Consider the following 24,482-nt stretch of genomic DNA (forward strand, 5'->3'; position numbering starts at 1 on the left):
GGAGAAGAGGAGTGGGGATAGGGGGAGGGGAGTGGGGGGAGGGGGCAATATTAAAAAAAAAACAAAAAAAACAAAAAAATTAAATAAAATTGAAAAAAAAAAAAAAAAAAAAAAAAAAAGAAATACAGTTAAGCTATTGACCAAAAAAAAAAAAAAAATTGTAAATAGCATCTTGGTTATGGATGGGACTTTGTGTCCATATCCATTCTACATCCTGGAAAGTTCCATAGTTCCGCACCAAATTATAGCCTATTGTTATTTCTATTATTAAACCAACCAAACTTAACAGTGATTTCCCTATTGCTGAAGTTATCACATACTTGAGTCATAGAAGATGGAGAAATCAAGCTGTTACTAACCTTGAATTTTTATCCCTACTAGCTAGTTTTGTGGTACTGTATAGTACCACACATTGTAACTAAAGAGGAGAGTAATAACTAGTCATCCATCTGTAAACACTGTGAGCTAAAGATTTGATTGGCCTGGCAACGTGGGCACACTGGTGCAATAGTGACATGAACATCATGGGAGTAAACAACCACTTTTTTTTATTGGATTAAGTATTCCACAAGAGAACCCTATACTGGTGCCATTTTGGGGCCAAAAACTTATGGCTAGACAGTTTAGAGTTGCCAGTGGAGAACCTAATACTACTATTCTGCTGAGTGGAGACTGCTTGAGCTGAGTCCTAATAACAACATTATATCCATTATATCAATGTATTTCTTAACCTCTATTTGAGAAGCTTCTATTTTCAGTAGATGATGATTAACACTGAGCCCTACAAATAACTTACATTGCATAGAATAAAAATCTTCAGAATGTTCAGCCCTAAATGGAATATATACACCACATAACCTCCTCCTGAAGCTTAGGGTTATATAAGAACCAGAGGTGGTGGATGACTATCTAAGAAATAGTTTCCTCTGGACAGAGCAGGACAGACACACATACGAATTTATAGCAGGTGCAACAGCAAGCAAAAAAGGTGTGTGAGGCCTAAGTCAGGTCAAATCCAGCATGGAAATGGACCCACAGCTCAAAATTCTCCTTCCAGCCTTTGAGCTACTGGCAGCCGCTAGCTTCGGAGAGGGGGAAAATAGCTTTTCTAAGAGTGTAGCTCCTAGTAAGTTTACCATGGATCTAGCAGAGCAAAGATTCTCCAGGTTACTGTTTTGTTCTAACACAAGTCACAGAATCTTCTAGTTTGTTCTTAACTCAAGATCATTGCACCCATCTGTTCTACTGTTCTTCTCCTGAACTTCTTCTGTTCTAATCCTTACCACTTAGAGAGGTAATTATTTGTTTATATTTTCCATTATATCACTCATCTTTCAGCATTATGAATGTGTCCTATTGTATACAGTGCACTAAGCATTGTCTTAGAAGGCAATAATTCTTGACATTAATACTGGATGAATAATGTGCAGAAAAATAATACAGTTTGGATAGATTCAGGCATGGTGTTGAAGTCTAACATGACTCCAAATACTTGGGACAGCTTAGGAGAACCGTCGTTTCCTCCAATGGAACTTATAAAGATCTTTTTTTTTTTGATAAAAACTCTTTTAGCAACTAGAAATAACTCAATCTCAAGCTTAAAATTAAGAAATGCTTTTTTTAAGAGCTGAGGAGATGGTTCATTGTAAAAAAAAAAGTGTTAGTTGCACAAGTAAAAGGACCCACATTTGAATTCCTAGCACCCATACACAAAGACAGGCAGGCATGGGGGCCAACTGTTATTTCAGTACCTCTATTGCCAAGAGAGGGAATCTCTGCAAAGAATCTTTCTTGCTAGACAGATTACAGTAGATAATCAGTGAGTTATGGGCTCATCAAGAGACCCTACTTTACTAAATAAAATGATGAGAGAAAGCCAACCAAAGTCAAACTCTGTCCATTCCACACATTGATACACAAATGTCCATGCATCTACACACATGCACATCCACACACATGAGAAAATGTATACCTAAATGCACACACACCACATATGTATATGGTGTACCTCACATTGGGCTGTGGCCTCTAGACAAACATACACATATGGATGTATCAATGCTGTGGGAGCACATTCTGCTCCTTCAGCCTTCAGCTTTTAACATACCAGCCCACTTGGGCATGGTCTCTTATAATTTAAAAAACAGTGGGAAATGTGCACCTGCTCTCTTGCTTCTGGCTCCCATTCAGGCTGCTAGACTCTGTTTCCTGTTTGCACTCAGAGGACTGTTGTTTAGGACAGTGATCTGTAATTTTTTCCCTATAAATAAATAACCCGTTTTGTAATCAATACTTCTGAACTGGTGTGGGATTGTTTTATGGCACCATATAAGCATGTACACGTTAGCACACATATGTGCATCTTACATATGTACACACATAATGAACAAAAGATTTATTCAAGAAAAGCCATAAATGTCTGTATGGTGAGAAGGGTAAGCAATGATATTGTTTCATTTACTCTTCTTAAAATATAGGTAATGCCATTCATTTTTGGTAGCTCCAGTAAGGAACAGAGAGTTCCTTTGTCCCAGTTATCATACCAAGGCTTTCTCACATTCTTCCTTGGCCACTTGTTGCTGCTGATTTTATGTTTTCTCCAAGCATCAACTTCCATTCTATTCATGGACTTAAGAGTCTATTCATATGTGAATCTCTGGGAGCATGTCTTCTTGAGGCAGTTTTGTGCCAAAAGAAACAAGCTTTTAAGGGAAAGGATCTATTTAAAAGGACCACTTAAAATATGATTCCATTCAGGTGTAAGTCCAGAATAGCTTAGTATTTTCATAGGCCTGAGAGGTGGACTCAAGGATAAAAAGAGTGATAACGATAGTATAAAGCATTTTTAAGTGATAGAATATTCTAAATTTTACCATGATTATTGGGTATCTATGAGTACACAAAACTACTAAATTGGGTTCCATGTAAATAAACCCAAATAAAAACAAAATCAAAACATGAACAAATAGAATAAATCTAAATGCAAAGCTGCTTATTCATACAGTTAGGATCCAGGAGGCAGGAATCTTCATATTAGGAGCAGAATGATTCTGTGGCTACACTACAATTATCCTCCTTTATAATCCAGTTACTTTACATCCTATTACAATGCTGAAGATTATAATTTTATTGCAAGCCCCAAACCAAGTTTTCATCAAAAATATTTTAATATTTTGTCGTATTGTTGAAGCTTTTCTGCCAATCTTCTTTCTTGACTACATCAGAATATCAAACTCTAGATATTTTTCATTGCATGAATTAAATATGAAATTATTCTGTGAATATGTTTATAGTGCCAATGATAAAAATTTATTTAAGATATACTGGATATTACCCTTTTAAAAACTCCACATCTATTTACTTTCCATGAAATATAGGTGAGAGCTTATAACTAGCATGTTCAAAGGGAGTTATTTATAAATATTGAGGTTTAATGGTAACATTAGAAGTATATTTATTATGTAACTTCCAATATAGATTTACTTTCATCTGACTTAAAGGAAATATGCAACTAATACACATGCATGTGTATGCTTATGCACATATTATATCTTGGAAATGTTTTCCTGTCTAATAATACTTTTTATTCTTTACCATTTATTCTCCTGTATACAAGAGAGAGAGAGTATTTATTTATGTTCCACTTGATCTTGGTCAAAACCCAAGAAGTAAGAAAAGTGTCCTATCATGAAATAGATGGTTTGTTGATTTGCAAAGATCCCCATGTTATTTCACAGCCTTTGTCTGAGCTATTCGTTATGAAAACAAACATTATCTTTGGCAGATAGATAATACATAACTGAACCTCTCACATGCATACAATTTTATTGGAAAATCTTATGAATACACGTCTTTAAAACACAGCAAGAAATCAAGTTTCAATATATTGGGTTAGTTTAATATTAAAATATTTGATATGAAGCCATCAAAGCTCCTATAATATTTTGATAATGACTTTGAACCAAGTGTGCCTTTTTAGATGCATAGTTAATTACTTTACTGAAATGCACTGTGTTAGTTTACTATCTGATGCTGTGCTAAAACACCACTCTCAAAAGCATCTTGAGGAAGAACTCTATTTAGCTTATATGCTATAGTCCCTCATCAGGGAAGTCAGTGCAGGAACTCAAAAGCAGGAACCTGGAGGCAGGAAATGAAGCAGAAGTCAGGGAGGATTTGCTTGATGCTCATAGGCTGCTCAGTTTTCTTTCTTTATGTACCAAGAACCACCTGCCCATGGGTGAAACTCTCCTCCCTCCCCATATGTGGTCCTCCTACATTAATTATTAAATAAGAAAAGGCTCTATAGATTTGTTTATAGGCAATACGATGGAGCTTTTTCTCAAGTGATGTCTCTTTTCCCAGATAACCCAAGCTTGTGTAAACTACCCAGGATACATGTACAGTTGCAGAAACATTACTAATGAGCTATAGGATACTTTAGTCTGTTATGATCCAATACGAGAGGGGTCTTAGTGAGCCAAGGGGCCCCATGGTGGGTGAGAGAAATACACACAGACTATGCTTACAAAGAGGGTTTTTATCTGAAGAGAGAAGATGGGAAAGGGGGAAAAGGGGGCCGCAGTGGGGAGACCGGCCTCTGGAGCCATGTAAGGAAAGAGAGAGGCAGAGATAGATAGATAGATAGATAGATAGATAGATAGATAGATAGATAGATAGAGAGAGACCTGTATCTTCAGGGGGTGGACCAGCATAATGCCTGAATGCTAACATAGTCTCCCCCAACCCCAAATTTGTCTGTGCCCTGTTTTGTCATCTTTTGTGCCTGATTTCTTTCACTCAGCATTGTGTTTTGAAGACTCATCCTGTTTTATGCAAGTCCTTCCTTTCCACTGCTGTTACTGTTCCACGCTGTGTGTGAAGCACAGTTTGTGTGTCCTCCAGCTGATGTGCAATTTTTAGTTTGGGTGCACAAAAATAACACTGTTAAACACATGTGCCTATTGATCTTTGTGTCAGCATGTGATTTTATTCCTTAAATAAGTGCAAAAGACTGGAATTTCTGTGTCATATAGTAATATTAAGAACGTGTACAACTAGAAATTATGAAACAAATCAGTAAATAATAAAATATTTGGAGAGGTAGTTTGGCAAAGAGGATATAAAGTGAGTTAAGAAGCATATTAGAAACATGTTTACCATTAACAGTTTTTAAGAAAAGACAAAAGCTACAATGATGTAGGTGTAGGGAGATGTCCCATTTGGAAAATGAGGACCTGAGTAGGTATCTTCAACATCCAAGTTGGGGAAAACAGTTAAGTCTTGAATCTATCACACAAGTTACCATCAGTAATGGTGAAGAAGGAGTGGGATGGGGTAGGGTGGTTCATTGGCCAGCCAGTCTAGCTGTATTGTGAGGTTTAGGTTTAGTGAGTGACCCTGTCTCAAACAACAAATGTGAAGAGTGATTCAGAAACGAAATGCTTGACCTTTGACCTCCAGATGTGTGTCAACATGCACCTGCACACATGAATACACTCACCCACATAAACAGGTACAAATCTACAACACACACACACACACATACACACACCCTAAAACCTACTATGACGTACAGCTGTATAGCTATTAGGACGAGTCAAATAAAAAGTAGTAAAACTCCAGTGAGGATGGAAATGAAGCATTCCTAATTTTCATGCGCTACTTACTGGTGGAGTGGAAAGTGCTATAGTTATTTTAGACAATAGTTTGGCACCTTCTCAGTTTTCCTAAAACCAGTTTAAGCAAATGGCTCCATCTAGTGTACAAATGGGAGGGGAAAAATCAAAAGAGAAATGTTTTACCTTATTATTAAAGTATATTTTTACTTTATTTTGAATCTTTCTAAGTGGCTGTGATTTTGTGTATAAAGAGACAATACTGTTATTCTGATAGATGGTGGAATAAGAAGAAAGTACTTTATAATGGAGGTTGAGTCCCAGAGATTGACCACTGTAAAGCATTCTTTCCTCTAAGGTAAAGTGGAAAGTTGAAACAGAGTTCCATGAAAACAAGGGACTCCACTCCTTCTGAATTCACAAGGTCTTATTTTCCCTTATTTTTGTTTTTGCTAATGCTAGTAGTAGTAGTGTATGCTATGGTTTAGATTTTGAATGTGCCTATGGGATATATATCAAAGCTTGGGTGCCAGTTCATCATTACTTGGAATCGGTAGAAATTCTAGAAGGTGAGGCTTGTTGGGTAGCATAGGTCTGTGATGGCATGGCTCATAAAGGTATTCCTTGTCCTCTACCCTTCTTCCATGTCTTTGCTTTTTTCTTACCATGAAGTAAGCCACTTTGTGGTGACACTGTTCCAGCTGAATGCTGTTGTATCTTGCCCTAATCCTAAAAGCAATTGAACCCTGAATGTGGATAGAAACCTTTGAGTCTAGGTTACCAAAATAAACTTTGCTCCTCTTAAATTGTGTTCTCTCTTGGGTATTTTGTCACTGGAATGGAAAGTAAAATAGTACATTATAAAAATGAGTGTAGAGCAAGGTAATTTGTTGCTCCTTGACCCCAGATCCGTTATTCAACTGCTCCTTTATTCCCTGGACTTACTTTAGCATTTAGAGTATTTCAGATACAAAAGCAGGCCTAGCACATGCAAAGATCATTAAAGTACAATACCTATGTTAAAGAAGTTCACCTATATTTAGGTATATGGGTGTATTTATTGTGTGCTTGTGTGTAGGCAAGTTGTAATATGTATGGGCACAGGTATATGTGTGTACATGCATATTTATATGAATATGAAGGTCAGAGTGTCTTTCATGATCACTCTGAATTTTTCTTACAGGGTCTCTTGGGGTGGCATGTACTCTTTCTGCTTTGCCACCTCCCAAACCCTCCAAAGTTAATTATTGATACAATCTTATTGATCTTACACAATATTCATGTCTTATTCCAAGTGAGCAAAGATAGGAAAGCCTTCATTAATTAAGAAAAGGAATACATTTTCTTTATGCAATTACAAGAAGGCTTATTAAATTACCTTAAGAATTTGTTATAATTAGCTAACTTAGTAAAACAGTTTCTACATAGTTTTACGACAAGTGAAGCAATGGACACACAAGTGCCGAGCGTGGGAAATGAAATGGAATTTGATAGCTAATACTTCGTAATTTTAAACAAAACTCTAAATTAGATAAAAACTTTGAGGAAAGTCTCTTCCACTTAATGGACATAAAATACATTCTTAAATGTATTTTTGGTGAACAATACCCAAAGGGTAAAACGTTGGAGGGTGGACAGTACCTTAGGATCAGTTCCTCTAACACCATGGCATCATTTTCTCCTGTACATATGATGAGAAGTAAAGTTTTGAAGGGGTATACTTTTGAAAAAATAAGCATTTCTATATTCTGTACTACAGTTTTAAAATACACACTGTGTTTGTGTTTTGTAAGTGAGGTTAAATAACTTTCTAAGATGATCAGGGCACAAGTGACTCCCATGTAAATGCTGGACTTGGGAGGAGAAAGTTATCAAAGTACGTTTGAGAAAGCTGTTCTTTGGTCTGGACATACATTTACTACGGGGCTGTTTTACTGGCTTTTAAAAGGCAGACTGTGACTTGGAAACTGCTTTCATCCATCATAGAATGGTCATGCCAAATGTTAGGAAAGACTCACGTTTCTGTTTCCTAGCAACACGAGTCCCTATAGGTCAATAGTGGCCTAGACAATGATTCTATTCCCACTGTGACCAGGACTATTCAAGGCCTAACTTGTTTCTTATCTAGTTTAAATACAGAGTGTTTGAAGTATCAGATATAGTGCTTAGGTTTAATAGTATAGGGATACCCCCAAGTATTTATAGTATATTAACATGTATTGCTTGTTAATTTATAGATTGCTTCTTTTCTATTGTATGGCAATTTGCATAACATGGCATTCAGTGTAATTTGTATTAAAGTCTTTTTTTTAAAAATATTTATTTATTTATTATGTATACAATATTCTGTCTGTGTGTATGCCTGCAGGCCAGAAGAGGGCACCAGACCCCATTACAGATGGTTGTGAGCCACCATGTGGTTGCTGGGAATTGAACTCAGGACCTTTGGAAGAGCAGGCAATGCTCTTAACCTCTGAGCCATCTCTCCAGCCCCCTGTATTAAAGTCTTAAATAATTAACAAAAATATGCAATTCTAACCTTTGTAAGAAATGGTTTATGTACTCCATTGATAGAAGAAAACCTTCCTTCATGTATTCCAAGAAGGCTTAGCTATAAATTACAGGAGATTTAAATCATATGTCTTTATCCTATTGTAAATATTAGTATATGCAAAATACTGTGTAAAAACACTGAACAGCTTGTAGTGAACAGTATTCCCATGCTCCTTGGGGGGCTGCATCTACAGACTCTGCTCTTTGGAGTGTAGGGTAGTCAAGGTTCTATCCTGCTTCAAGTCTTCTAACATGGCTCTGTTTAAATGAATTTATGTGTTATACATTTCCTCCCACAAAGGAAGTCAAAGCACATAACATTATGACACCCTTGTCAAATTCTGGTGATGTAAGAAGCAAAAGTTGCTTTCCAGAAGTTAGTGATGAGGAAAGTTGAGCGGCTGAATACAGGTTCTTCAGTGGTGCAGACTGACTCTCTGCCTCCAGTGCTTAACAGTAACCAGAGGGTAAACACATTGTGTGACTACAGGCACAGCTTCCACTCCTACAAGTCACTGCAGAGGAGTGCACCAACACTGCTGCAGGGACCATGTAGGCCCCTGATTTTACAGTGCTCTGGAGCAAATCAGCATTTCTCTAGAACTTTCTGATTAGATGCTTTTTCTGAAAGTGGGTTTTTAAAATAGTGTCTGTTTGCATCATCAGTTATTGCCAGATCTTTTTTAACCTAGGATCAGGTAAAGAAATATGAGAAGGACCACCTTGGTTAGCTCTTTTCTAAGAAAAGTTTACTTTTACTGTTTTCTGAAATAGTGTTATAGTTCTCAAAAATGATGTCCATGCAGCAGTTGATAACCCAAACTCTTAAAGATCATTTTTAAAGCTGGGCATTGGTGGCACACGCCTTTAATCCTAGCACTCCGGAAGCAGAGGCAGGAGGATCTCAGTGAGTTCAAGGCCAGCCTGGTCTACAAGAGTTAGTTCCAGGACAGGCTCAGAGAAACCCTGTTTCGAAAAACCAAAAAGAAAAATAAAAGTATTTTAATATTAATATATGTTGATCATATTTCCCCCCCCCCATCAACTGCTTCAGATCCTCCCCACCTCCCAACTCACCCCTTGTCATATTGGTAACCAGAAGTCCTACTGATATTTGACCACAGATTTTACTTATCTGGATTTACAATCAGATCCCTTTTCTGATTATCCAGCAGAGGGAGCATGGTTCACAGTTAAAAAGCAGAGATGAAAAGCTGAGGCATGCAGGAGGCATTTCTAGGTAGGATGGTGACCTTTTCATTGAGGAAGGGAAGACTGTAAATTAATGGAAAATTGCAGAATAAATGGCTATTTTCTTCATGTTTCTCAAAGCCGATACATTATGAAATTTAAAGTAATAAGAATTTCTACTACTCATTATGGTTTTAAAGGTCCACATTTAAAAGCACCCTCCCACACACACTAATCATAAAGTGCAGTTTTTAGATGTTTATCCTATTTTATAGGTGCAAACTCTCATGCACCGTCTGAGCCAGGACCCTTGTCTTTGCTTCTCATCCATAATGTCCCTCCAAGACAAGGCCCAAGCAGAAGCCAATCTGTGAGAGCTGTTGGTGAGTCTGACTAACTCAGTTTTCTCCACCCATGTTGTTCCCCTCTAGGCCCAACCTTATCTAGAAGCTTCATTCGAACTCTCTGTTGCTGAGGCTAATCCTACACACCTGTGATCCCAAGTTGCTGCCACCACCAGTCTTCTATGGCTCCCCAGGTTCAGACCTAAGCAGGCATAGCATCCCTAGGAAAATGAAATCAGGTAGACAATACAGGATTTGCAATCTGAATTAAATAAAGAGATAGAAACGTCGAGTAACAAGATTTTATTAGAATAACTGAATAAATACTTAAAAAGACAAAGTGTATGCATTAGTGTAGTTAAATTCCATTTAGTATATTATAGAACCTAAAATAACTTTCAGCTTGTTTTTGTTTGTTTTTTGAGATAGAATTTCTCTGTGTAGCCTAGGAGAGTGTCCTGTAACTTTCTCTGTTGATCAGGCTGGCCTTGAATTCTGCATCCTGAGTGCTGGGATTAAAGGTGTACGCCACCACTTCCTGTCTTTAGCTTTTATTCTTAATATCACTTGAAGAGGGTCTGTGTACTCATCAGGTAGCACCTGATGAGTACACAGACCTTAAATAATGTTCTGCATATGTTCATGGGCCAATGAAAAATGTAATCCATTTTCCTGAGAACTTGGGTTGCTGTGGAATATTATTTTAACTGTGTAAATATGTGTTCCATTTGTTTATCCTGCAGAATATTACTTTAACCATGTTAAGGTATGTTACATTTTTTATGCTGCATTTATTTAAATATGTAAATATGTGTTGCCTTTGTTTCACCACCACCTAAGGCACCTGTTTGTTCCAATAAAGAGCTGAACAGTTAATAGCCAGGTAGGGAAAAGATAGGTGGGTCTGCTGGGCAGAGAGAATTCAGTAGGAGCAGAAAACTAGGCAAAAGAAGAGAAGGAGGAGAGAACTAGAGAGAAAGAGAGTGACAAGCCCAGGGCTAGCCCTGAGGAGAATGTAGATGATGAGAGACAGGTTAAAATAAGCTACAAGAGCTAGTGGGACAAGCATAAACTAAGGCCAAGTATTCATAACTATTAATAAGTCTCCATGTCTTTATTTGGGATCTGGTTTGTGGCCCAAAATATGAAAGCCTGATACATTTGGGCTATAGGGCACCCCTTTAATATCAGTGTGCAGAAGGCAAAGGCAGGAGGATCTCTATGAGTTGGAGATCAGCTTGTTCTATATAGTGAGTTCAAGACCAAGCAAAGCAATATATAGTGAGACTCTGTCTAGGAAAATGAATCCCTAATGTACTGCAATACTGAATAATTTTATCAAGATACATGCAGTTCTAATCTGATGAATTTTTGACAAAATGGCCAGTTAGTCAAACAAATTAGTGTGATCTCAAGTCAGCATCTTTTGCATTTTACCCTCGTCCCTGCCCCCTCTTCCCCTCCTCTCTACCACTCTCCTTTTCTTCTCCATACCTTCTCTCACTGTCTGAATGAACTGATAGACTATTTCCAAGAAGTAGTCTAACTGAACCTCATGTGTAAATGCCACGTTAGGTGTCAGAATGTTAACTCCCATGGATTCAGCCAATTAGACCACAAAGCACAGAAATGTCCTTTCTTCCTGTCATTATTCTTCTTCCCTGACTGACAAGTGACTCTCTCTTGCAGCAGCCTCAGTGTCCTCGGCCTTTGGATTTTAGAGCAACTAATAAGATCCATATTTCTATATTTTTTATTTCAACTTTTTTGTACAATATTCTGTGAGGTCATTTTTTTTTCTTTTTTAACTCTATTCTGTACCCCTCAATGATCCCTGTTTTCTACCGCAATAAGACAGACCAAAAGGGTGCTTTAGTCAGGTCTCCTCTGTATATCTTACTTGTGTTTCCTGGAGGTTATACTGGCCTCTGTGGTACATATTTTCACGTTGAAAAAAATGCAGAAACTTACATAAACAACCTCGCCAAGATTGCTTTTGTTGGAGAATTATTTTAAATATCACCCAAACTGTCAAAGACAAGAGAGGTTGCCAAAATCCTCACTAATTATTTTCTCTGTCTTCACGAGGAACAGGGCAATTCCCTAAAGAAGAGTTTCATTATTTTCAAGAAATAAGAGGTAAACCACATTAATATAGTGGAAATTTACAGAAGGAATACAGTAATATTTGAATTTGGTAGTTTGTTAGAGGCCACAAAATCGTTTTAGAGTACAGCATTTAATTGATCTACAACACATTTTGTAAACATTCCTAATTTCTTTGTTTAGAAAATAAGAGCTGGGCATCCCCCTGGTGGCTGTTGCTCTCCTTGAACAAGAGATATGAACAGCAGATCCAGCACAGTTAATCTGGAACATGTCTCAGTCCTTTGTCCTTCTTTCTGAGACATAATTCACACCAGATCTCTCTATAGGCCTTACTACAAATGTAGCAAGGTCTACCAGGAGCACATGGAAAGAGAGGCTTAATCATGGTGAGAGCATGAACACTCACTAGACACCAGAATCAGCAACCAACCATGGATTCACTTTTCATTTTCCCTCCAATTAGGCTTTAAGAAGATCAAGATGGCTTCCCTACATTGACTGAGAGCACATTTTTCTCATTTTCTTTCACTCTTTCTTGTAATACAGCTCTTAACCTGGTGCAAGTATGCCATGGAGTTGAGAAGACCTAGGGAAAACACTGAAAATTAGTCTGGGAAGGAGCTGAGTAGAGAAAAAAGGTTATTTTAGAACTCATAACCTGTAGGTCTGTACAAAGGACTGTGAATAGAAAGTTTAATTTAGAACAAAATGGATTGAATAATAGATATAATTAGATATCTTAATATATTATTTTTATTTATTTGGAGTTTTTCACATATGTAAAATTTATAACAGCAAGGATATAAAATATTTCACTGAACTTTTCCAAGATATTTACACCACATGTTAGTATCTATCATTATTATCTATCTTTCTATCATCTATCTCTATCTATCTATCTATCTATCTATCTATCTATCTATCTATCTATCTATCTATCTTTCTTTCTTTCTTTCTTTCTTTCTTTCTTTCTTTCTTTCTTTCTTTCTTCCTTCTTTCTTTCTTTCTTTCTTTCTTTCTTTCTTTCTTTCTTTCTATCTTTCTATCTATCAATGTATCTCTATCATCTCTATTTATCCATCATCCATCTGTTTATCCCTATCTATCATCTATGTATGTAGGTAAGTACATATGTATGTATGTATGTATGCATCTATCTATCCATCTATCATCTATCTATCTATCTATGTATCTATCATCTATCTATATCACATATCTATGTAATCTATCGATCTATCATCTCTATCATATCTATCTATCTATCTATCTATCTATCTATCTATCTATCTATCTATCTTTGTATCTATCTAAATCTATCATGTCTATATCTATCTATCTATCTATCTATCTATCTATCTATCTATCTATCTATCTATCTATCATACATCTATCTATCCCTCTCTCTATCTCAAACTTAGGTAGGTGGGAAGACAGAACTGAATGCTGGGAAGAAGGGAAGTGAGAGAGCCGCCATGGAGATGGCAGGTCAGACTTTCTAAATCTTTCCCAGTAAGCCATGACTTCGTGGTAAACACAGATTAATAGAAATGGGTTAAATCAAGATGTGAGAGTTAGCCAATAGGAGGCTAGAGCTAATGGCCAAGCAGTGTTTTAGTTAATACAGTTTCTGTGTGATTATTTTGGGTGTAAGATAGCCAGGCAGCTAGAACAAGTGGCCCCTCCCCTTGCAACACTGTCATCTACGTATGTATGTATGTATGTATGTATGTATGTATGTATGTATCTATCTATCTATCTATCTATCTATCTATCTATCTATCTATCTATGTAACCTCCATCTATAATCTATCTCTTCATCTATCTATCTATCTATCTATCTATCTATCTATCTATCTATCCATCTATCATCTGTTTGTCTATTTCTTTCTCTGTCTCTATCATCTATGTATGTATGTATTTATGTATCTATGTATCTATCTATCCTCTACTATAATCTGTCCATCTATTTCTTTCTCTGTCTCTATCATCTATGTATGTATGTATTTATGTATCTACCATCCATCCTCTACTATCATCTGTCCATTTATTTCTTTCTCTGTCTCTATCATCTATGCATGTATTTATCTGTCTATCCTCTACTATCATGTCCATCTATTATCTATCTATATATCTATATTCATATAAGATTTTAACTGGCGTTACCCAACACAGAGTATTAAGGGGAAGATTTGCATCATGCATAACATAAGTGTTCTCCCATTGGCTATAACATTTCTTCAATGGTAAGGTTCACCATCAAAATACAAGACATAGGACAAAACCACAGGAGCTGAAGACGAGGAGCAAGAAATTGGTACTTCAGTCAAAGAAAATGTTAAATCCACAAAAGTCCAAGCACAAAATATTTAGAAAATCTGTGACACTATGAAAAGATCAAATCTATAAATAATAGGAGCACAGGAAGGAGAATATACCTAGATCAGGCCCAGAAAAAAAAAAGAAAAGCATAGAAGACCCCAACCTGAGGAATGAGATTCTGTCAAAGTAAAAGAACCAAATAAAAAGGACAAGGAAAGAAATTCTACATGAAACATAGTGATCAAATGCACACTAAATGTACAGAACAAAGTATATGAAACTTTACATAGTTACATAGTTCATATTATAAATAGATAGTTTTAAGGTGTTTCTTAGCATGAGAGTATGAGACTAAGTAAAATAAAATGGATTGCTACAAGTCAACCTATTAAAATGATTAAGGAAGAAACATGGTTTTATTTCTAAAGATCAATGGAGTATTATAAATGTTTCACTCAGGAAAAGTGTCTTTACACTTTCAAATAAAAATGAAAAGAACTTTTCTTATCTGTGAAAAAAAATAACAGGGGCTGATAAGGACCACAAGAAGAAAGAAAGCTATATCTGCACTAATATTCAACAGAATCCCCCAGGAATGGAGGTAGAGAGGGATGAGGACACCTGTAAGTATATTGCTGCAGGATTGACAGTGACATGGGCAATACTATAATGGAAGTCCAGATGTAAACCAAAAAATGCCTACCAGGGATGCAGGGGGGGGCAGATTAAGATTGTTTCTAGGTATTGGCAGCTAGCACAAAGGATTGAGAATGGGCTAGATGGGATGGCAGAGAGGGACGACAGAAAGGAAGAATTGGTATCTTGACATTTATATAAGTAACTGTGGTTTAGTTTGTATTTGTGTTATTTTTTTATTTACATATATGGTTCTGAAACTTTCATTAGTTTCTTAAAACTTGCATTCATTGTGTATTCAAATGAGTTTTCTATCTTTTGTCTCATGGTAGTCCCTAAATTTCACATTTATGAGATAAGTTAACAGAAATTTTCAGGCAGTGAATATAAAGAATGGTGAAGACTGAATGAATTATTTATACATGGATACTTGCTGCACTTCTTTAGATACTGCATATGTTAATGGGTGTTCAAGCAGAGCTTGACTTGGATTTTGTCTATACTAATCATTGTCATTGAACCACGAACTTCAAATTCTTCCAGGGGAGTAAACTTCCTTGTGCCGCTGGTAAAACCTGGAGCACTAGAGAATCTTGATAGTGTTACTGTGCTAGTGTGACTGTGTGCACCACACAGATGGTATGTTCCTCCGATGCTATTACTTGTCTGTGTTGCTCACATGGCACCTTTTTCCCTAGTCATGGAAGTTGAACTTGATTCCCCTGGTTTAATCAGTCTTTCAGAATGACCTTAGTGTCCAGACCTAAGGGATAGATCTTGTCTTGTTTCAGTGAATTTCTTGGGATAAAATGAAGTTCCTTTCTCTCTTTCTTTGGCAATTTTTTTACTTATATCAGTCCCTGTGGTGGCATCCAACCTTTGGTAGATAGACTGCATATAGATAACCTAGTCTTCCTGCTCCTTTTTCTCCTTATGAGAACATTTGCCTGGGACTAGAGGACATGAAGTTTCCCTGGTTTGTTTGAAAAGGCAAAGTGCTTCTGCTGCGTATGTCCAAAGGGACCAGCAATATAACATTCGGGAAGGAAGTTGAACATTGTTTTTCCTTAGAGCAAGTCTATTACTACCAGATACTTTCTTATTTGCTGACAAACTCTGCTAAATTGAGATGAGCTCTCTCTCATTCTTCAGACTACTGAGGTTTCTCAGAGTATGCACTTGTCTCCACTTGGCTTTGAAGAGGTCCCCATATTTTTTCCTTCTGTGTGTCTTTTCAATATGATACACCCATGCTCTGTACTGCTTCTTAATACCTTCTTATATTTTGTAATGAATTCACCTGATAACTACAAATTCAGCTCTCTGCTGGAACCCCAAAATATTAAAACATTATTTTTACCAGGCCTACATAACTATTACTGACAGACTGAGATAGAGTTCTCTTTGGCTTTCTATAGTCTCATCAGAAACTAAATTTCCAGAGCTTTCATTGTTTGCTAAGCTATTTGTTCTTCTGCCTTTAGGCCATGCAAGTCTGGTATCAGAAAACAAGAATAGCAATTCTCACCATCCCATACTTTTTATCCCTAAGAATCTCATTTCATTTGTGCTTATTAATATGATGAAGCATTATAAGAGGATATTTATGCTGCGCATAACAAAATGGTACACTAGGCATTTACCCTTATTTGTGTATTTATTATGATGACAATTTGAGTTTCCTTTTTTTAAATATTTATTTATTTATTATGTATACAATGTTTTGTCTACATGTATTCCTGCAGGTCAGAAGAGGGCACCAGACCTTATTACAGATGGTTGTAAGCCACCATGTGGTTGCTGGGAATTGAACTCAGGACCTTTGGAAGAGCAGGCAATGCTCTTAACCACTGAGCCGTCTCTCCAGCCCCTTGAGTTTCTTAATATAAGAAAAAAGCAACATTGACTGTCAAATGCATGTGTGTTTGCTGGCTTAGGCTTCAATTGGTTGTTTGTCCTGGTATACCATGATGACACTTTGGGTGGCAAAATTGTTCAAAAGCTTCATGAATTTTGACAACAAGTCTATGTATGTCTTAAGGGTGGAAATAGGTTCAACTGTGCTGGAAAGTCACTCTCAGAAATATACATGACTCAGCTTCATGCCAGGAAGGAAGGAGATCTGAAATTGCATTTTTATATGAAACAAATTTAATGCCATAAACCATGGTGCTTCACGCAAGTAAGATTTTTACTCCCAGGTATAAAGCTCTGTTCTGCATTTCCTGACTTCATTTATAGTGGAATATATTACTTGCTTCCTATTCTTGGAGGAGAATGAATTTTTCAGGACAACTCTTTTGTCACTGTAAGCCCTTTCATTCATTCAAGGCCCTTGCTTGACTCCTTGTATTCTGATTATTGGTTGTTCTTCCAGCTCTACCACCACAGTAGATGCAGATATGTCTTACCATACACCTTGATTATCTATCTATCTATCTATCTATCTATCTATCTATCTATCTATCTATCTATCATCTATCTATCTATCTATCTATCTATCTATCTATCTATCTATCTATCATAATGCTTCACAATTTTTTTTTTGAGGTAGCTACCCAGTTTTTAGATACCGGTCAATAAATTCGATGACAATTCATGGTGTAGCCAGTTGATTCCTTTTGCTGATTTTTTATGACAAGGGGGAACAATAATCAGCAAAGAGCAGGCAGTTTACTCAAAAGTCAGCATCCAAGGTAAAAGAATTCTCCGCTGAATTTGAAATCGCCCCCATCCTCTGATACTTGCCCACTCACTTCCAAAGAAGTTTGTCTTCCCTTCTAGTGTGAAATATCTTCCATGAAGTCAAACAGATTTTCAACTTTGAAAATCTTGCTGAACCCTAGCTCCAGCATAAGCCTGTCCGCCACGAATTCGATGTACTGCTTCATCAGGGTGTAGTTCATCCCGAGGAGCTTCACAGGCAGGACCTGCGTGAGAAACTCCTGCTCTATCCTAAATGCGTTGATAATGATTTCTTTTACTCTTTGCTCCGACGGATTGTATACCAGGTGCCTGAACATCAGGCAGGCAAAGTCACAGTGTAAACCCTTATCTCTGCTAATAAGCTCGTTGGAAAATGGAAGGCCAGGCATCAGTCCCCGTTTCTTGAGCCAGAATATTGACGCAAAATAACCAGAGAAGAAGATCCCTTCTACAGCAGCAAAGGCCACAACTCGTTCTCCATAGGTAGCCTCTTTGCCTCCAATCCAACGCAGGGTCCAGTCGGCCTTCTTTTTCACACAAGGCATTGTCTCAATAGCATTGAAGAGATATTCCCTCTCTTTGGAATCTTTAATGTGTCCATGAGGAGACTGTACATTTCAGAATGTTTGTTTTCCATGGCAATTTGGAAGCCATAGAAACAGCAGGCCTCTGTAACCTGAACTTCTTGGCTAAAGCGCTCCACCAGGTTTTCATTGACTATGCCATCCCTCGCCACAAAGAAAGCCAGGACGTGAGATATGTCTCTCGTCAGGTTTCAGCGCTTCCCAGTGTTGAATATCTTTGGAAAGGTCCACCTCTTCAGCCATCGAGAATGAGGCCTCGGCTTTCTTGTACATCTGCCAGATATCATGGTATTCAATGGGAAAGACAACGAAGCGGCGGCAATTTTCTCTCAGTAAGGGCTCATCGTCAACGCTGGGCTTAGTAGATTCTTTACTTTCCGGTTTGGCTGGGTCCGGGAAGATTCTCCTCGCAGCTTTGCTCACCAGGATGCGGGTCCTTCTGAGACTCCTGGGCCTGTGGCGACACCCTCAGCTGCTGCTGGTCGGTGATGGTGGCGAGTTGGACGCGGGCGGAGAGCATGGAGAGCGAGGGCAGTTGCCGAGGCCACGGAGAGGGTGGCGAAGCGGCTTGAACCCGGACCACGCTTCACAAATTTATCAAGTGGGATTATCAATTTGTAGAAAGACTACACACACACACACAAAGCAATTCTCGAGATACTAAAGGTTTGTTTCCCTGTCATATACTTAAATATTTATTTTTCCTTGTTTCTTTTAAAAATGTATTGTAAGGAGTCTTTGGTGTGCTTCGAGACCCCAGGTCTCCATGACACAATAGATGCCGGCCCCCTCTAGGACTTCCTGTACCTAAGCCACCCTGTGTAGTAGAGATCCTGCAGCATTGGGTCTATTGGTTGGGTCCCTTCACACACTCCAGCAGATCATAGATGGGGTGGATGTTGGCACATGTCAAGTCACAACCCTGGGTCTGGGCCTGGGCAAGGCTATACTGTTGGTCCGCCTGATGGGAAAGGGGAAAATGACTCTTTGCAAAGGATGCTTGCAAGTAGAGATGTATGGATAAAGGGGTACACGGTTTGACTTGTTGGGTCGCACTCTGGCTTCCATGACAAGATTTTTAATTTTTTTCCTTTAAATTTTTTTCCAATTTATTTACTTCCTTTTTCTCCTGAAATTTAAATTTTTTTTTTTTTTTGGAGTTGGGGGAGTGCAGGAGCATAAGGTGGACATGAAGAAACAGGAATAAATGGGATCAAGATACGTGATGTAAAGGACTCCTTTCCTCTCTCCCTTTTCTCTTTCCTTCCTTGTCCTCTTCTTTCCTTTTCTGTGACATAGAGAAGGCAGAATACTATCTTGGAATTTTGGCCACGTCAGTCAACCCTTCATTGGAGACGTTAGCTTCCTGCACCGGCAGTAACGTTCCCTGCAGAGGTTAAGAGTGGCAGCCACAGCGTTAGTCACTGGAGTCTACAGAGTGCACAGGGGCCTGGAAGCAGTCTCCACGGATCTGTCACAGATAAGCTATGATACAGGCCCCGGGGAAAGAGCAAGATATCATGGAGGTGGCTCAGGCGCAAGAGGGGGATGGCAAGGACAGCAAGGAGATTCAGAAATCCAATAGATTCACTCCCTATCTGACAACAGTTCCAAGGTCCGTGACAATGTTTAAAAAGCTCCAAGTAGAGAAAACGCCTGATTCTTCAAGTCCCCCAGAGATATTAGATCTACAATACAGTGGTCCCCTGGAGGGGCCGTTCGGCTTAGGTCCGCTAGTTTTCTCTGTCTTTCAACGTTTCAACAATATTGACTTCTTCCTGATTTTGTTCTTTGTGGTTGTCCTAGCTCATGGTAAGTTGGAGGAGTAGAGTTGCTTTGTTGAGAGTAGAGGTGGCCAACATACTGTGAGAGGGAAAGGGTTGATGCTGAGCGTGAATGGAATCAAAATCAGTTAACCCAAATTTCTGCTCTTGCCTCTAGTCCTTGGTAACCTGCTTGACTTGGTGCACTCCACAGTGAGTACCAGCTTCTGGTCTCCAGATACAGAGCTGATGGGAAGGTAGTATTGTTGGTTCATGTCATTTGATGACCAACTTGAGTTCTGGGTTCAGTTTCTTGGAGATTAAAGTTGAAAACAGCATTGCTACCCTGAGGTGGTTTCTGCTCACAATTTGAAACACTCTGACAAAGCATCTTTTGGTCTGGATTTTGTTTCTTCATCTTAGAATTGTGAGGGAAGAAAAGTAAAGAGTGTTCTTATCCACATTTTGTCTTCTCCTTCCTGTTCGTCTTCCTCCTCCTTGTATAATTTTAGTCATAAAATTTTCTTCATAAATTTTGTTACTATAAAAAGTTTCATTGCTTTTGCCCATAGTTCTCAAGCTCCATCATTCAACTTCTGAACTTTTATTTGCAAATGTTCTGTTACCTTGGAAACTGCATTTGCCCACAACCTTCCACCTTTACACTGTTGATAGTGAGAGGCTCCAGCAGGAAGCATACCAAAAATATAGCCAGAATCTTTTATGGTTTTCTGGTGATTTTGGCAGCAGGACCAATACAGGGTGATTGAAGTTCTTGGAGTTAAAGTAGGAAATAGACATTCTATCAGCAGCGTAAATGTTTCAGCAGCCCTGTGTACTTTGGGTCTAGCCTTGACTATTGTTTGGGCAGTAGACAAGCAGGAGATGAGTGGCTTCTCAGAGCTTTAGAAGCTTTAGGAAGAGTCTGGACTCCTGGATCCCTGCAAACCAAGGAGTGTTTGAGAAAGACAACAGCAGCTATGGATACTGCCCAGTGAATTTTGATCTAACCCCTTTTCAGATATAGTCTTGAGTTCTAATTTGTAACTATTTCTGTTTTCACTCCAAGAAATATTATACTTTTTCTAGCTATTCCCTGTATCAAGTTATTTTTGTTTCACTTAGTATGATTTTTTTTTATTCTTTACATGCTGGATGGTGATTTTAAGGAAATAATGCTGCCATCTATTTAATACACAAGAACATAATACAATTTACATTGAATACATTCATGTTTTGAAAGATTGAAATGTTCAGAAATGTTAAACCTCAAGCACAGAATCCTCTCTAAAGCTACAGAGAAACCCTGTCTCAAAACATCTCCCCCCCCATCAAAAAAGAAAAAGAAAAAAAATTCTAAGCTGGTTTCTAAATGTCTTTATAGTTTTAATTTAGAAAATATGTAAACATCCCTTATATTATTTATTTATTCTACACAACTGATACATAATGCATTTGAAAAGAGGGATGAAATGATAGACCATAGTTTATCTTAATAAGCAACTAATAGAGGTAGTTAAAGTAGCTTCTATTATTCAAGAAAATGTTTAATTGAGGGAAATGAATTAATTTTTGTGTGTAAGTTTTATTCATTCATAGTATTATAAAATAAATCAAATCAGTGCAATGCTTTTTTGAATGGTTACAATGGTGATATGTTTGTATATTAAAATTTTTATATTGTTTTTTGTCTTCCTTTTGAATTTTTAGGATTTACATTTGCCTATGTTGATCGGAGTTTTAAAATATTGGAGGAGGTATTTGCTCTGACAGATACAGAGAGATACTTAATGAATAACAGTGATTATTATGCATCTTTGATGGTAGCAATATTTGTAGCATACTACGGAAGCAGAGGGAACAGGTCAAGATGGATGGCAGCTTCTGCCTTTATATTAGGAATTGCATCAGTTGTATTTGCTATTCCTTTCTACAAGTATGAAATTATAAGGCAATCCGAAGATAAGGAAGGTGAGATTTTTCAAATATATTATCATATACTAAATATTTAAATCACTGGTTCTGTAAGAACTATATATTACATATATGCTTGTAATATGTATTTTATATTTATAGAACTGACAATTAGAATGAGAAGATGACCGATGAAAAGAAGGGAATGAAAAACATTTTATTTTTTTGTTCTTTTAACTGTATACTAGTCAGAAATGATAGAATCTTAAAAAAATTTTTTTATTGATTTTATTGAGTTAAATATTTTTCTGTCCTTCCTCTCCCTTTTTCTCCCCTCCCATTTAACCTTCTTCCATGGTCCCCATGCTCCCAATTTACTCAGGAGATCTTGTCATTTTCCAGTTCCCATGTAGATTAGATCTATGCATGCCTCTCTTAGGGTCCTCATTGTTGTCTAGGTTCTCTGGGATTGTGATTTGTGGACTGGTTTTCATTGCTTGCTTTATGTCTAAAAACCACTTATGAGTGAATACACATGAAAATTGTCTTTCTGGGTCTGGGTCATCTCACTCAAAATGATATTTTCTAGCTCCATCCATTTGTCTGTAACATTGAACATGTAATTTTTTTCTGCTGTGTAGTACTCCACTGTGTAAATGTACCACATTTTCATTATCCGTTCTTCAGATGAGGGGCATTTAGGTTGTTTCCAGGTTCTGGCATGACAAACAATACTGGTTTTATATATATATGAAAGAAAGAGAGAGGGAGGGAGGAAGAGAGAGAGAGAGAGAGAGAGAGAGAGAGAGAGAGAGGATTACATGTCCTTGTGGTACAATTGAGCATCCTTTGGATATATACCCAAAATTGGTATTTCTGGGTCTTGTGGAAGGCTGTTTTCTAATTTTCTGAGAAATCACGATAGTGACATCCAAAGGTGCTGTACCAGCTTGCATTTCCACCAGCAGTGCAGGAGTGTTCCCTTTATCCCATAACCTCTCTAGCATAAGTTGTCATCAGTGTTTTTGATCTTGGCCATTCTTACAGGTGTAAGATGGAATCTCAGAGTTGTTTTGATTTGCATTTCTCTGATGACCAGAAATGGTAGAATCTTAAGGAGCACAAATAAATCTCTTTATAAATATTAAAATTCTGATCAGTGGTCAAGAGCATATTCTATGGTTTCAGAGGACCTGAATTAAGTTCTCAACAGGCAGCTAAGAACATCCCATAGCTACAGCTCTAGGGCATTCGATACCCTCTTCTGTCCTCTGCTGGGACTGACTTATACAAACACATACAATTTAAAAATTAAAAATAAATCTTTAAAAGGTTGTCACTGATGGAAAGGAGTCACAGTAGCAAATATGTTTTTCTTTCTCGTGAATCTTGTTCATGTCATCTACATTTTGTTTTACTTGGGATTACATGCATTAACCTTTTTGACCATATACTGATATTTCAGTTTACACACACACACACACACACACACACACACACACACACACACAGAGAGAGAGAGAGAGAGAGAGAGAGAGCTTTTGTATTTGTATGTTTTATCCACCTCTATTCTCATTGTTATGTTTCCTGATTTTCCTGCTCTTCCTTTTGTGTACATTCTTTATTAGATAGATACTAGGTCCATCTTCCATTGAAAGTTCCCCGAACCTCTTTGGTTTATCCACACATTTCAATTTCTATTCTGTTTCTGCTCCATTATTCCATCTGTTATCTACAGAGATGACTGCAGTCTTCATATTCAACCTGGTGCTTCAACAGACATGTTCACCAAATCTTGAAATATCTGACAGAAAATTTCTCCACACACATATTTCATACAAAATACTCATAGTCTACAATTGCATTGTAGAATTTTCTATGAAGTGACCATCCACACATATTTCTCAGCAGACATACTGAGCTGGGTTTAATGGTGACAGCCACGGTGTTTTCAGCTTACTCAGAATGAAGGTGAACTTCTTTCACAGGGACAAGATGATAGTGACACCTTCTTTGTCTGATTCTCATAGTTGCTATTTCCCTTTGCTTGTACCTTGTTTTCTGTCTGTCAGCATGGTAAAATCATTCAGACCTCCTCCCGTGAGTGCCCTCAGCCTTCTTCTCTCATTGTCCCTTAGGCAACACTCTATTCTAACCTTTAAAAACAATTTAGTTTTTCTCACTGAACTACTAACATGTCCTGTCTTGCATGGAAAATAGTGTTATAGAGAAAAATCGTCTTAATTTTTTTACACTGAAATGTTAATTGAACCCACAGTTACATATTAGTATTTCTTCCCTTCTTCCCCCAGTTGAAATGCAGGGGGCGTCCTCTAGTGATCATTCTGTGTGCTTCTGTCTCACCCTCTGCTCCATTCCTGATCCCCTCCTCCTGCTCTCTGCAAGCCACTCTTCTCTGTCAGTTCTTACTAATGCCTAAATATGAGCAAATTCTTTCAGTCCACTTCACATTTTGAATGCTTTTCTAGTGTTTCAGTTTTAAATAAAACAAAATGATATCATTTCCTCCTTTCCTTTTCTGTCTTCTTACCCCTGCTACATCTTGTCTTCCCAAACACTCCCATGTTGTTGATTCTCCCCAATTCTTAAAGAATTTCTTTTCTTTTCTTTTTTTGGTTTTTCGAGACAGGGTTTCTCTGTGGCTTTGGAGCCTGTCCTGGAACTAGCTCTGTAGACCAGGCTGGTCTCGAACTCACAGAGATCCGCCTGCCTCTGCCTCCCGAG

General features: G+C 37.7%; 1 protein-coding gene and 1 pseudogene across 1 annotated transcript in view; one reads left to right on the top strand and one right to left on the bottom strand.

The window, feature by feature from the left end:
- Window positions 1-17,447: 17,447 nt before the first annotated feature.
- Window positions 17,448-18,580, bottom strand: LOC130870192 (ribonucleoside-diphosphate reductase subunit M2-like; annotated as a pseudogene).
- A 967-nt stretch (window positions 18,581-19,547) lies between these two features.
- Window positions 19,548-24,482, top strand: part of LOC130869261 (solute carrier organic anion transporter family member 6C1-like) — a 113,985-nt gene continuing 109,050 nt past the window's right edge. The window contains exons 1-2 of the mRNA XM_057761266.1: window positions 19,548-19,872; window positions 21,534-21,794. Of these exons, the coding sequence (XP_057617249.1) occupies window positions 19,548-19,872; window positions 21,534-21,794 (586 nt within the window). The remainder of the gene's footprint in view (window positions 19,873-21,533; window positions 21,795-24,482) is intronic.

This window comes from Chionomys nivalis, chromosome 2, assembly GCF_950005125.1.
Source record: "Chionomys nivalis chromosome 2, mChiNiv1.1, whole genome shotgun sequence".
NCBI lineage: Eukaryota > Metazoa > Chordata > Mammalia > Rodentia > Cricetidae > Chionomys > Chionomys nivalis.